At 35.1% G+C, this 12,523-nt stretch overlaps 1 protein-coding gene across 1 annotated transcript; it reads left to right on the forward strand.

Moving 5' to 3' along the window:
- Positions 1 to 416: 416 nt before the first annotated feature.
- On the forward strand, positions 417 to 2,658 carry LOC137623372 (uncharacterized). Its single transcript, XM_068354204.1, has 3 exons — positions 417 to 472; positions 804 to 929; positions 2,094 to 2,658. The coding sequence occupies exons 1-3, from the start codon at positions 417 to 419 to the stop codon at positions 2,656 to 2,658; spliced, it is 747 nt and encodes a 248-aa protein (XP_068210305.1).
- Positions 2,659 to 12,523: the final 9,865 nt, after the last annotated feature.

The raw sequence follows: 12,523 nt of genomic DNA on the forward strand, positions 1-12,523 counted from the left end.
CTTCTGGGTTCCTGGGCCCCTGATAATACCCTTTCAGGGAGTTGAGCATGGAGAAAATCTTCACTTTGTGCAAGTAGGAGGTCATGTCGATGATGTTTAGGAGGGGCCAGTGATTTGGGGTCTCACTGCCTTTTCAGGCGCTTGTAATCCCTACACGGACACGGAGAGCCCTCTTTCTTTAGGATGGTGTGTAAGGGTGCCGACTAGGAGCGTGAGGCTTTTATGCAGATGCTCATTTCTTCCATTTCAGCGAACGTTTGTTTAGCATCTGCCAAATGATGCAGTGCTAGACATCTGAATCTAGCAAACATTGGGGCCTCCGTCGCCTTGATATGATAATAAAAACCATGTTTAGATATAAATTTGTGTGTTTGACGAAGTTCTGGACTGAAATCTTCCGGGTACGACATGAGACGATGGGTTTAGGCGTCTGTGGGTGCGCTGATGTGGAGAGTGAGGTTGGAGCTGGCAGGTTGGAGAGGTCTCGAGGAGTGCAAATCTGGGGTGACTAACCGACGGTGAGCGACATCAAGCGATGGCCTTCTTACATGTTTTTTGGCTACTGATAACCTTTTGAATATTCCTTAGCAGAGCCCCGAATTTGGAGTGATAGTACCATAACTGCGGCCTATGAGTGTTAGGAAGTGGCTGGAGAGGTCGTTAGTTGAGGCATAAGCGAACGGTGGTATATGTGGGTGGTTGTTAGCTTTGTCGCTGGCCTGGCACATCATGGGGTGGGCGTCTGTGTCGTACCACATTTGTGTCAAGTTTGGTCGATGATGAATAGTTGTCCAATTCGTTAGGAGTGAAGGCATTGATGGAGGTCTGGAAGGTGGTGAAGTGGCTGTCCATAAGGGCGTTGACTTTGGTCATCAGGTCCTTCATCAGCAAATTATCGACATTAGGGATGGCTGCACGTACCGGATCGGGTAGGCTTCGTACCTAAACAGCATGAAGTCGATTCCCTTCACGAGGAGAGATGTCTGCGGCAGGTTGCAGAGGAGCGATACCAGTCATTTCTCTGGGGGCAAGCGAAGCCTTTTGGTGCCCCAACGGTTATTGTGAGAACTGAATAAATGTTGCTATGCTGGTGGCCAGTGATGGCAAGTACTGCTTCAGGAGGTATGATTTGAGCGAGTCGTACATTATTGAAGTGCCCCACTGCTCGCTCACACAGCCAAACGTAATCTGCTTTAATATTTGACCGAGTCATGCCCTTAAGGCGATACTGGACTTCAGCATGCAGGAACCAGGCAAACGCTTCTCTGCTTGCGAATCGTGGTAGTTTCATTGAGGCAGCATGTGCAGAAGAGACTGGTCTAGTGGGTGGCCTCTTCAAACAGTAGGGCACAACAGTGAGGGGGAATGTGGGAAGGAGGTGGCACTCCACTGGTCACCAAATGTGTTCATCACCTCTTAGGTGATAAGTGAAAAACAACACGAATGCAACTAACTTGATTTCGATGGAGCATGAATTTATATACAACCCATTCCAAGGAAGAATAGCACAAAAATTCAAACACAAGGATGTAAGAACATACAGGCTTAAACAGGTTATCAGTCAGAGGGGAGAGCGAAAACAATAATATAAAAAAAAAAACATAAATACCGTTACAGTGTACAAGCATGTGTGATACACGTGCATTACACTAAGAAGAGAAAGAGATCTAGAATTAAGGTTTGGGACTTTAGGGGAGAAAAGTGGGAGCAATTTATGAGGATTGTAGGAGAGAGATGATGGGAAAGGTTGAACTAAGAGATTGGCAAGAACCAGCGGATGTGGTGTGTTGAAAAAAGAAAACTGGTGGTGGAACAGTGAGGTGCAAGAATCAGTTGAAAGGAAATCAAATCCATTCAAGGACTAGAAAGTAAAACAGGCTCAGGGAGCAGAGGAATTGTACAGAGAAGAGTAAAAAGATTCTAGGAAGAAAGTAGGTATAGGTATTGGAAGAGTAGTTGAACAGTTAAATGAAAGGCTAGGAAAAGGAAGGAGAAAAGAATATCTATAAAATTTCAAACTTAACAAGAAGGCAAAGACAGGTTTTGGGGCAACTGGTAGTCATCAAGGATAGAGTTGGAAATATATTTCATAGGGATGATGTCATTAAGAGGAGATATAGAGAATATTATGAGCAATTATTGATTATGGAAATTGAGAAAGAGGAGCTGGGAGAAGCACAAACAGTGGAGGGGCCAGTGATGGAGATACAAAGTACAGAAGGGAAGACAGCATTGAATAGAATGAAGAAGGGTAAAGCACCAGGCCCATCAGAGTTTCAAAATGAAATGGTTAAGATTCTAGCGACAGAGGGGGAAGAATGGATGCTGGATTTATTAAGAGCAATGTGGGAAGAGGGAATAATGCCTAAACACTGGGAGGATAGTCTAATGGCCTCTATATTTAAGCAGAAAGGTGACAGCGTGGAATGCAGGAAACACAGGGGAAGTAAATTAACAGAGCATGGTTTGAAAGTGTTAGAGAGGGCATTGGAAGAGAGATTGAGAGAGATTGCAAAAGATTGGAAAACTGCAGAATGGATTCATGAGGGGGAGAGTAACTGTGGATGCCATATTCATAGTAAGGCAGTTACAGGAAAAGAGACTAGAGGGAAACCAGAAGCTCTTCTGTGCTTTTGTAGATTTAGAGAAGGCTTATGACGGAATATCAAGAGAAATTGGTTAGAATGGTAGAGATGATATACAATAGAACATGGGCAAATGTAATAACATCTGTTGGAGAGCAGAAACCTTTGAATTTAGGGTTAGATTACATCATGGGTCAGCATTAAGGCCGTTTTTATTTGTGTTGGTCTTGGATGTGTTAAGTGAAGGGATCAGAAATGAAGAGTTGTGGGAGTTTCTATATGCAGATGATTTGGTGATTACTGCTGAAAAAGAGGAAATATTACAGAGAAGGGTGGCAGAGTGGCAAGAAACTGAAAAGGGTTGGTTTGAGGGCGAATGTGGATAAAACTAAAGCCATGGTTAGCAGCAAGGAAGATAGGGACAGGATAGCCATATATGGAAGTAGAGGAGCAGTTATAAAACCGGTAAAACAATTTAGATACTTAGGATCTACTATAATTCAGGAGGGAGGATGTGAGGCTGAAATTTAGAATACAATAAGAGCAGCATGGAAAAGTGGAGGGAGGTAGTAAGAGTGATATGTGATAGGAAAATCCCAGTCAAGGTAAAAGCTAAAATCTATAGCACAGTAATATGACCATTGTTAATGTATGGAAGAGAAACTTGGGCTTTTAGTCGAAAAGAGGAAGCAAAGCTTGGGAGAACAGAGATGAGAATGCTAAGGTGGATTATGGGAATATAAATGTTTGAAAGATTGGAAAATGATGAAATAAGAAGAATGGCAGGTGTTGTGAAGATTATTGAGATGAAAGAGCATAATGACTGAGATGGTGTGGGCACGTGTTAAGGATGGATGGTGAGGGAGTGAGGAGGGCTTTGGAGGAACCTGTAATAGGGAGAAAATAAAGAGGGAGGCAGAGAATTAGATGGAGAGATAAGTTGAAGAATGATATGGGGGTAAATAGTTTGGTCGAAGAGGATGCCTTTGATTGAAGGCATTGGAGAGGGCGCATTAGGCAACCTACACCTTAATGTAGGGACAACTTTAATTTTCTTTCAATAATCTAGGAATAAAATCACTACGAGTATGTGCGGGGAAGGGAAAGGATTTATGTAATAACTTTTGTACCATGATCGTAATCAGCTGTAGTTAGTAGCGACCACAGTGTAGAAGTGCACGATCTCACAACCTGAAGCCCAAAGACTTGATGAGAAATCTGAAAGATTAAACCTCCTTTTGATATATCCAGCTTGTGACACCCTTTCCATAGTTGATAAAGTAGTATGATGAAAACACATACACAAACCCAAACACACACATACACAAATATATATATATATATATATATATATATATATATATATATATATATATATATATATATATATATATATAGTATTGTTATTACTATTACTACCTAAGCTACAACCTTAGCTGGAAAAGCAAGATGCTATAAGGCCAAGGACTCCAACAGGGAAAGATTGCCCACTGAGGAGAAAAAATAAGGAAATAAATAAACGATATGCAAAAAAATTAACATATAAAATAGAATATTCCAAAACCAATAACAACATAAAAATAGATATTTCATATCTAAACTGTAAAAAGACTTATATCAGCCTGTACAACATAAAAACATTTGCTGCAAGTTTGAACTTTTGAAATTATACTAATTCAACTACCCGACAGCTGGAATAAAACTTTTAGAATATTGCAGTATTGAGCTTCATGATGGATAAGGCCTGACTATTAGAATTAACTGCATGCCTAGTATTATGAACATGATGGAATTGTCTGGGAAGATCTGAATGTAAAGTATGATCAGAACTATAAAATATCTAATGCAACATGCATAACGAAGTAATTGAACGACAGTGCCAGAGATTGATATCTAGATCAGGAATAAGAAATTTGATAGACTGTAAGTTCCTGTCAAACAAATTAAGATGGGAATCAGCAGCTGAAGACCAGACAGGAGAACAACACTCAAAACAAAGTAGAATGAAAGAATTAAAACATGTCTTAAGAATAGATTGATCACCGAAAATCTTAAAAGTCTTTCATGAAAAGCCAATTTTGTTTTGGCAATTGAAGAAGACACAGACCTAATGTGTTTCTCAAAAGTTAATTTGCTGCCGAGAATCACACCTAAAATTTTAAGAGTCATGCAGAGTTGAAGAAACATTATCAATGCCGAGATCCGGATGTTGAGGAGCCACTCTCGTAGACCTACTTGTAATCATACTTTGAGTTTTGTTAGGATTCAAATTCCTAGTACATAATTTGCAATATGCACTAATTTTAGATAGATCTCTATTAGGGGACTCAGCAACTATACAGCTACATTCAGGAGATGGAATTGATGGCCATCAACAACAACTCTTTGAGATCTATTACTTAAAAATTCAATAATGATGCTAAGAAACGACCCACTTACTCCCAATTGTTTGAGTTTGAGAATAAGGGTCTCATGATTGACACGGTCAAAGGCAACACTAAAATCAAGGTCAATCATATGAAATTCCTGACTACAATCAAAGGCTTTCTGTACAGTGTTGGAGATTGTAATGAAGGGCATCACATGCACCACGGCAGTTACAAAAACCAAATTGCAATCTAGGGAACAAATGATTACCGTCAGCAAACTTCTTAAGATATTTTGAAAGAAAGATAAAAAACTTTATATGATATGGGATTTATTGAAATAGGGCGGTAATCAGTTGGACCCGAGAAACCAGAAACATTTTACATTTTGGAGTAACATTAATAAATATCCAACAAATGCTAAATGCTCCTCTTCTTGCTAACTTGCACAAAATGACAGACAACTTTGGAGGTAAGAAATCTGCAGTCTTTATAAAAAACAGACGAAAAAGACCTTTTGGGTCTACACATCCATAAGCATCAAGGTCCATCAACAGACCTTTAATTACACAAGATCGAATAAAGCAAAACTAGTTAGTATAGCCTCAGGAAAACTGGAATGAGGAAGTTCGAGTTTCTTATTAATATTCTTTCTGTGAAACACATCAATCAAATGGGTTGCCTTTTCCTTTGCACAGTGTGACAGAGCCATCTTGTTTAAGTAAAGGAGGAACTGTTGCATCTACACCAAAGAGTATATATTTAAGGGTAATCCACCACTTATGTTCCTGGGTTGTACCAGAAAGGGTTTCTTTGTTAAATTATATTCCTTTTCACATGAAGCATAAAATCTTTGAGCAAAAGCTCCAGGCTCAGTATAGTTATTTCAAGTCAAATATGTATATATATATATATATATATATATATATATATATATATATATGTATATATATATATATATATATATATATATATATATATATATATATATATATATATATATGAGTCTATGTGTGTACCTATACACACTTACACACAAATACACGTATATACTGTATATATATATATATATATATATATATATATATATATATGTATGTATATATATATGTATATATATATATATATATATATATATATATATATATATATATATATATATATACATATATATATACATATATACATACATACATATATATATATATATATATATATATATATATATATATATATATATATATATATATATGTATATATAAGCGTGTATGTTCGCACGTGCGTGTATACTCGTTATGAGAAAATTCATCATAGCATGTAAATGATATGAACGCTTCGATATACCGTACTTACATCTACCGACTATTATCCTGAAGAGGCATCATGTGGTTAAGATTCCATTTGCAAGAATTTTATGAGTGTCATATCAGTAACATTACAAGTAAGCTCTTCTAATCTCCCTAAAAGGCCCAGTCCTATAATCGTAAAGTTTCCCTTCAAGTGCATCATTATCTTCTCGTGAAGTAAAAAAGAATAATAACATTGGCTAATCTCTTCATCATTTTATGGAGATACTCTTCAATGGTTATTCTTTTGTGTTCTTTTCATTTGAATTGTTCTTTTAGAAATATACTGATATAAGAATTGAGCATTGCTTATGTATTATGTACAGTATGGTACCGGTACACAAGCAGATATTTATATGTATACATATACACACACACACACACACACACACATATATATATATATATATATATATATATATGTTTATATACATACATATATAAATGTATGTGTATATATATTCATATATATATATATATATATATATATATATATATATATATGTATATATATACATATATATATATATATATATATATATATATATATATATATATATATATGAATATATATATATATATATATATATATATATATATATATATATGTATATATATATATATATATATATATATATATATATATATATTCATATATATATATATATATATATATATATATATATATATATATATATATATATATATATATATATAAACTAACCATATCCCTGTAACTAACTAATGAAAAAATCAAATGTATAACGAACTACTATGCATGGAATTTATAGATTATGAAAAACTTTTGATTCTGTCCAAATTTCATGAATAATGAAAGCCCTTCTAAGACAAGGAATAGATGGATCTTATGTTAGAACAATAATTAAAGATATCTATACTGGAAGTACAGCAATCCTAAACTACATAGAAATGGTGAAAAAAATCCGATTGAGAAAGGAGTGAGACAGAGAAACACAGTCTCTCCTAAAATATTCGCAGTGTGCCTAGGAAAAGTTTATAAGAATTTGGATTGGGAAAATGTGGGAATTAGTGTAAATGGGGAATACCTTAAACAAAATAAGATTTGCAGATGACAGTTTTATTTCGTGAATCGTTTGAAGAATTACAAAAGCTGATAGAAAATTTAATTAGAATAGATAAAGCAGAAATGTAGGACTGTAGGGGCATATACATGCAATAGTTGCCGAATATATGACTTACTGAAAACCTCTTGAAGTCCTAGATTATACATAATATTTCCTCAAAATATGAATGAATGATTATAAAGAACTGACGAACAATAGGCAATAAGAAAATTATAAAATATGAAATATCATTGAATGAAAACGCTTCTGTTTGGCTATTCGTAATAAAAATCTCAAACTACTTTTTTACTGAAAAGAGGAGATATCTTTTTTTCAAGTTTACCTGTGACTTTTTAAGTGTCTTAAGATAAGAAATTAGGGAAATGATTAATCCATCTACTACTACTACTACTACTACTACTACTACTACTACTGGTGCTGCTCTGCTAATACAATCACTACTACTACTACTGCTGCTATTATTTCTACTACTGCTGCTGCTGCTATTATTCCTACTACTACTGCTGCTATTATTTCTACTACTACTGCTGCTATTATTTCTACTACTACTGCTGCTGCTGCGACTACTACTACTACTACTACTACTACTACTACTACTTCTAACGATAAACTCATCCGTTCTGTTTCTTTTTCAATTGCACGCCAAAATGGACAAATTAAGAAAGCTTGTTTTTATGATTTTCGGTGATTAATCAATCCTGAAGAAATGTTTTAATGATTCCTTTACATCTTGTTTCAAGTATTGTTCTTCTGTCTGTTCATCAGCTGTTGACTCCAGTCTTAATTGGTTGGTTAAAAACCTAGGATCTGTTAAGTCTCTTGTCCCTGATCTCGATATTAATCACTTGCACCGTCATACATTAGGTCTTTATACATGTTCCATAAGATTTTTCATAATTCTGACCATCCTTTGCATTCAGATTTTCCCAGACTGTACCATCCTGTACATAGTACTAAGTATGCAGTTAATTGTAATAGCCTTGCCTTCTCCAATACTACACAGTATTCTTAAAGTTTTATTCCAGCTGTGACTAGGTTGTGGGATGATCTTAATCTGGCAGTTGAATCGGCAGAAGTTTAGAAGTTCAAACATTTTACAAATGCTTTTCTGTTGAACAGGTTGACGTAAGTCTCGTTTCATAATTTATATGTGACTGATATGTTCTACATTAATTACTGATCTTTAAATAATCTAGATATATTTTCATTGTTTATAATAGATAGTTTATTCGTTGAGTTTTTATCTAATTTCTTTATTGTTCTGCTCTCCTTGTTAGAGCACTGAGGCTTGTATCACAATGCTTTTCAAAATAGGGTTGTAGCTTGGCTACTACTACTACTACTACTACTACTACTACTACTACTACTACTACTACTACTACTACTACTACTACTAATAATAATAATAATAATAATCTAACATTACTAGCATTACTGCTAATACAGCTCGAATAGAAAAAAGCAAAATGCTAAAAGCCCAGGTGCCCCATATAGGAAACAAACCGATGCAACAAATATTGAGATGGATAGTAATGTAAAACAGTCAAGACAGATAACATATAAACAATGAAATGAGACGTCTGTCAGCTTATTCAACAAATTTGTTCTTCATGAATTCTACAGAATCAACTACATAGTTAGCAATATGATTATCATCACAAAATTGGTAATGTTACTACACTATATAAATGTGCTTGTGGTAGCTCAAGTCCAACTAATTACCGCCCAATTTCCATTAACACCCATAATATCTAAAGTTTTTGAACGTCTTTTGGCAAAACGTCTTAATAGGTTTGCTGAAGGTAATCATCTGTTAACCTAGTTTCCAATAGGATTTTCATACAGGACTTGGAGCATGTGATGCCCTTCTTACAATTTCTAATGATGTACAGAAATCAATTGATTATGGTCAGGAAGTTCGTATGATTGGCCTTGATTTTAGTGCTGCCCTTGACCGTGTTAATCATGAAGCCCTTGTTTTTAAACTCAAACAGCTGGGAGTGGGTGGGCCGTTTCTTAGCATTATTATTGAATTTTCAAGTAATAAATCTCAAAGATTTGTTGTTGATGGGCACCATAGTAAGTATAGGAATGTGATATCCGGTGTTCCACAGGGTGGTATTCTTGGCCCGCTACTTTCCATACTATATGCACATGACATGTGGTTTTGTCTAGAAAATAAGTTTGTTGCATATACAAATGATGCTATTCTCTTTGCATCAATTCTATCTCCTAAAAGTAGATATGGGGTTGCTGAATCCTTTAATTAGAGATCTAGCTAAGATTAGGGCATGGTGCAAATTATGGGGCATGAAGTTGAATCCTAACAAAACTCAAAGTATGATTGCAAGTAGGTTATGGAGAGTGGCTCCTCAACATCCGGATCTGAGCATGGATAAAGTTTCTTTAAATTTGTATGAATCTTTTAAAAATTTAGGTGTGATTCTCGACAGCAAGTTTACTTATGAGAAACACATTAGTTCTGTGTCTTCTTGAATTGCACAAAAAAATTGGCTTATTGAGAAAGTCTTTTAAGATTTTCGGTGATCAATCTATTCTGAAGAAGTGTTTTAATTCTTTCATTCTACCTTGTTTTGAGTATTGTTCTCCTGTCTGGTGTTCAGCCGCTGATTCTCATCTTAATTGGTTGGACAGGAACTTGCGGTCTATTAAATTTCTTATTCCTTATCTACATGGTGATCTTTGGCACCATCGTTCAATTAGTTTATTATGAATGTTGCATAAGATTTTTCATAATTCTGACCATCCTTTACATTCAGATCTTCCTGGACATTTCCATCCAGTTCGTAATACTAGGCATGTATTTAATTCAGATAGTCAGGCCTCCTCCTTCATGAGGCTCTATATTACACAGTATTCAAGAAGTTTTTTTCCTGCCGTGACCAAGTGGAATGATCTTTCTAATTGGGAAATTGAGTCGGTAGAACTTCAAAAGATTAAACTCGCAGCAAATATTTTTATGTTGAACAGGCCGACATAAGTCGTTTTATAGTATATTTATGAATTATCAGTTTTAATGTTGTTAGTATTTTTTTTTAATATTTTATTAAGTTTTTTTTTTATTATTTATTATGTCGTTTATTTATTTCCTTTGTTTCCTTACCTCAGTGGGCTATTTTTCCCCGTTGGACCCCTGGGCTTATAGTATCTTGTTTTTCCATCTAGGGTTGTAGCTTGGCTAGTAATAATTATAATATTAAAAGGTTTATATTGTACCACGTTGCATCAAAATATTGTTATGGTCTTGAGAAGTACTACTAGTGGAATTAAGATTCGAGGACTATACCCAATAACCAAGGTATCCATATGATACGATTCATAAAACAATTGATAAAAATACAATGTTACTTGTTAAGAACAGGATACTATAAACTCGAGGTAAAATAGCTCAGTGAGGAAAGGAAGTAAGAAAACAAGGAAACTATATAGGCTATGAAATAATGAATAGCAATATAAAATACCTTAACATCAGTAACAGCGTTAAAACAAATTTGCGAAATATAAACAATGAAGAGAGAATAGTGTGTCTCAGTGTACCCTCAAGCAAGAGAACTTTAACCGAAGAACGTTCAAGATTAGGGTAAAAAAGCTGTGGCACTACCCAGGAATACGGAACAATGGTTTGATTTTGGACTGTATTTCAACTATAAGAACTGCTTACCATAGTTAAAGAATCTCTTTTACCCTTACCAAGAGAAAAGTAGCCACTGAGCAATTACAGTGCGGTAGTTAACCTTATGAGTGAAGAATGTTTTCTAGAGTTGTCAGTTGGATGAGGAATGAAGAGAATGTGTTAAAAATAGGCCAGATTACTCGGTGTATGTGTAGGCAAAGGTAAAACAAGTCGTAACCAGAGAGGGATCCAATGTATCACTATCTCGCCTGTCAAAGGACCCATTAACTTTCTAACGGCAGTATCTCAACTGATGGCTGGTACCTTGGCTAACCTGCTACCAACCAACCATTGAACAAATGAGTGATATTGAATAGGTGAAGGCAGAAGCATTTAATGAAAAATTTTCCCCATCATAAGGTGACAGTTTTTTTCTGAAAATATGTAATGTAACCGTGGAATTAAAATTTACCTATATCAGCGACCATATTTTCCTTGTAAATTTCATTTGGGAGAATATTATATATTCAAGAAATTTTCCTTGATCATCGTTTTACATAGCAACGCAGTCCACCACCCCCACCCCCCGCCTCAGAAGTTAATCGATGATTTATTCTTTATAATCGCTTCCTGAAAACACCATCACGGCCCATATGATAAAATAAAAACTGCTCAGAATCCAAAAACCCCAGGTGTGTCTCCCACTACACGGATTTCAACATTTTACACATCACAGGACAACAACAGTGACCTTTTAAAGAAAATTCCTCTTTCTCTCTTTCTCACACAAATCCCTTTGTCATGAAAATGACGCCGTCAAAGTGAATTGCGATGCTTCTGGCCTAATTGTATCTACACGTAAATCACAGACAATGGCTCTGAAACGTGAGAGTTCATTAATTAAATTTTGAATCGGCCCCAAATTAAACCCTAATTAACTCCATTAATTAAATCCCTCGATACTCCGATAATAATTACTGATGTTGCTTTAACCGGCCGGGTGTGAAAGTTAGTTAGGAGTGACGGTGGTTGTCGTCCAATGGCAAGAAAAGGAGGAGTAATTAAGTGTGGCGGATGAAACAGTGGTTCTAGAATAACCATAAAGTGGGGTAACTAATTTGATCTAAATTAACTGTATTAAATCAGTGGAAAATGATATTTAGGCATTTAGAATTTCCCTCGACCAACTTTAAAGAAACGTTTTCATATCAGATTTTAGCGACTAATAATTGTCTGAGAATGAAATTAGCTTTTGTTAAAAAAAAGAAAAAAAAAAGCGTTTTGAAAATATTTCAGTAAACTTTTCATACATCAAATTTCATCGATACTGGTATCTAACCATTTGTAAAGTTATCATTTCTCTAATGGGTAACTGTGTTTCTGTTGTCTAAATCGTTTATCTCTTTTGTCATCAGTTCCTCAAGAAAATGTACATTTTCTGAAAATCTCCATTATTATTATTATTATTATTACTTGCTAAGCTACA

This window comes from Palaemon carinicauda, chromosome 30 (assembly GCF_036898095.1).
Source record: "Palaemon carinicauda isolate YSFRI2023 chromosome 30, ASM3689809v2, whole genome shotgun sequence".
NCBI classification, from domain to species: Eukaryota; Metazoa; Arthropoda; class Malacostraca; order Decapoda; family Palaemonidae; genus Palaemon; species Palaemon carinicauda.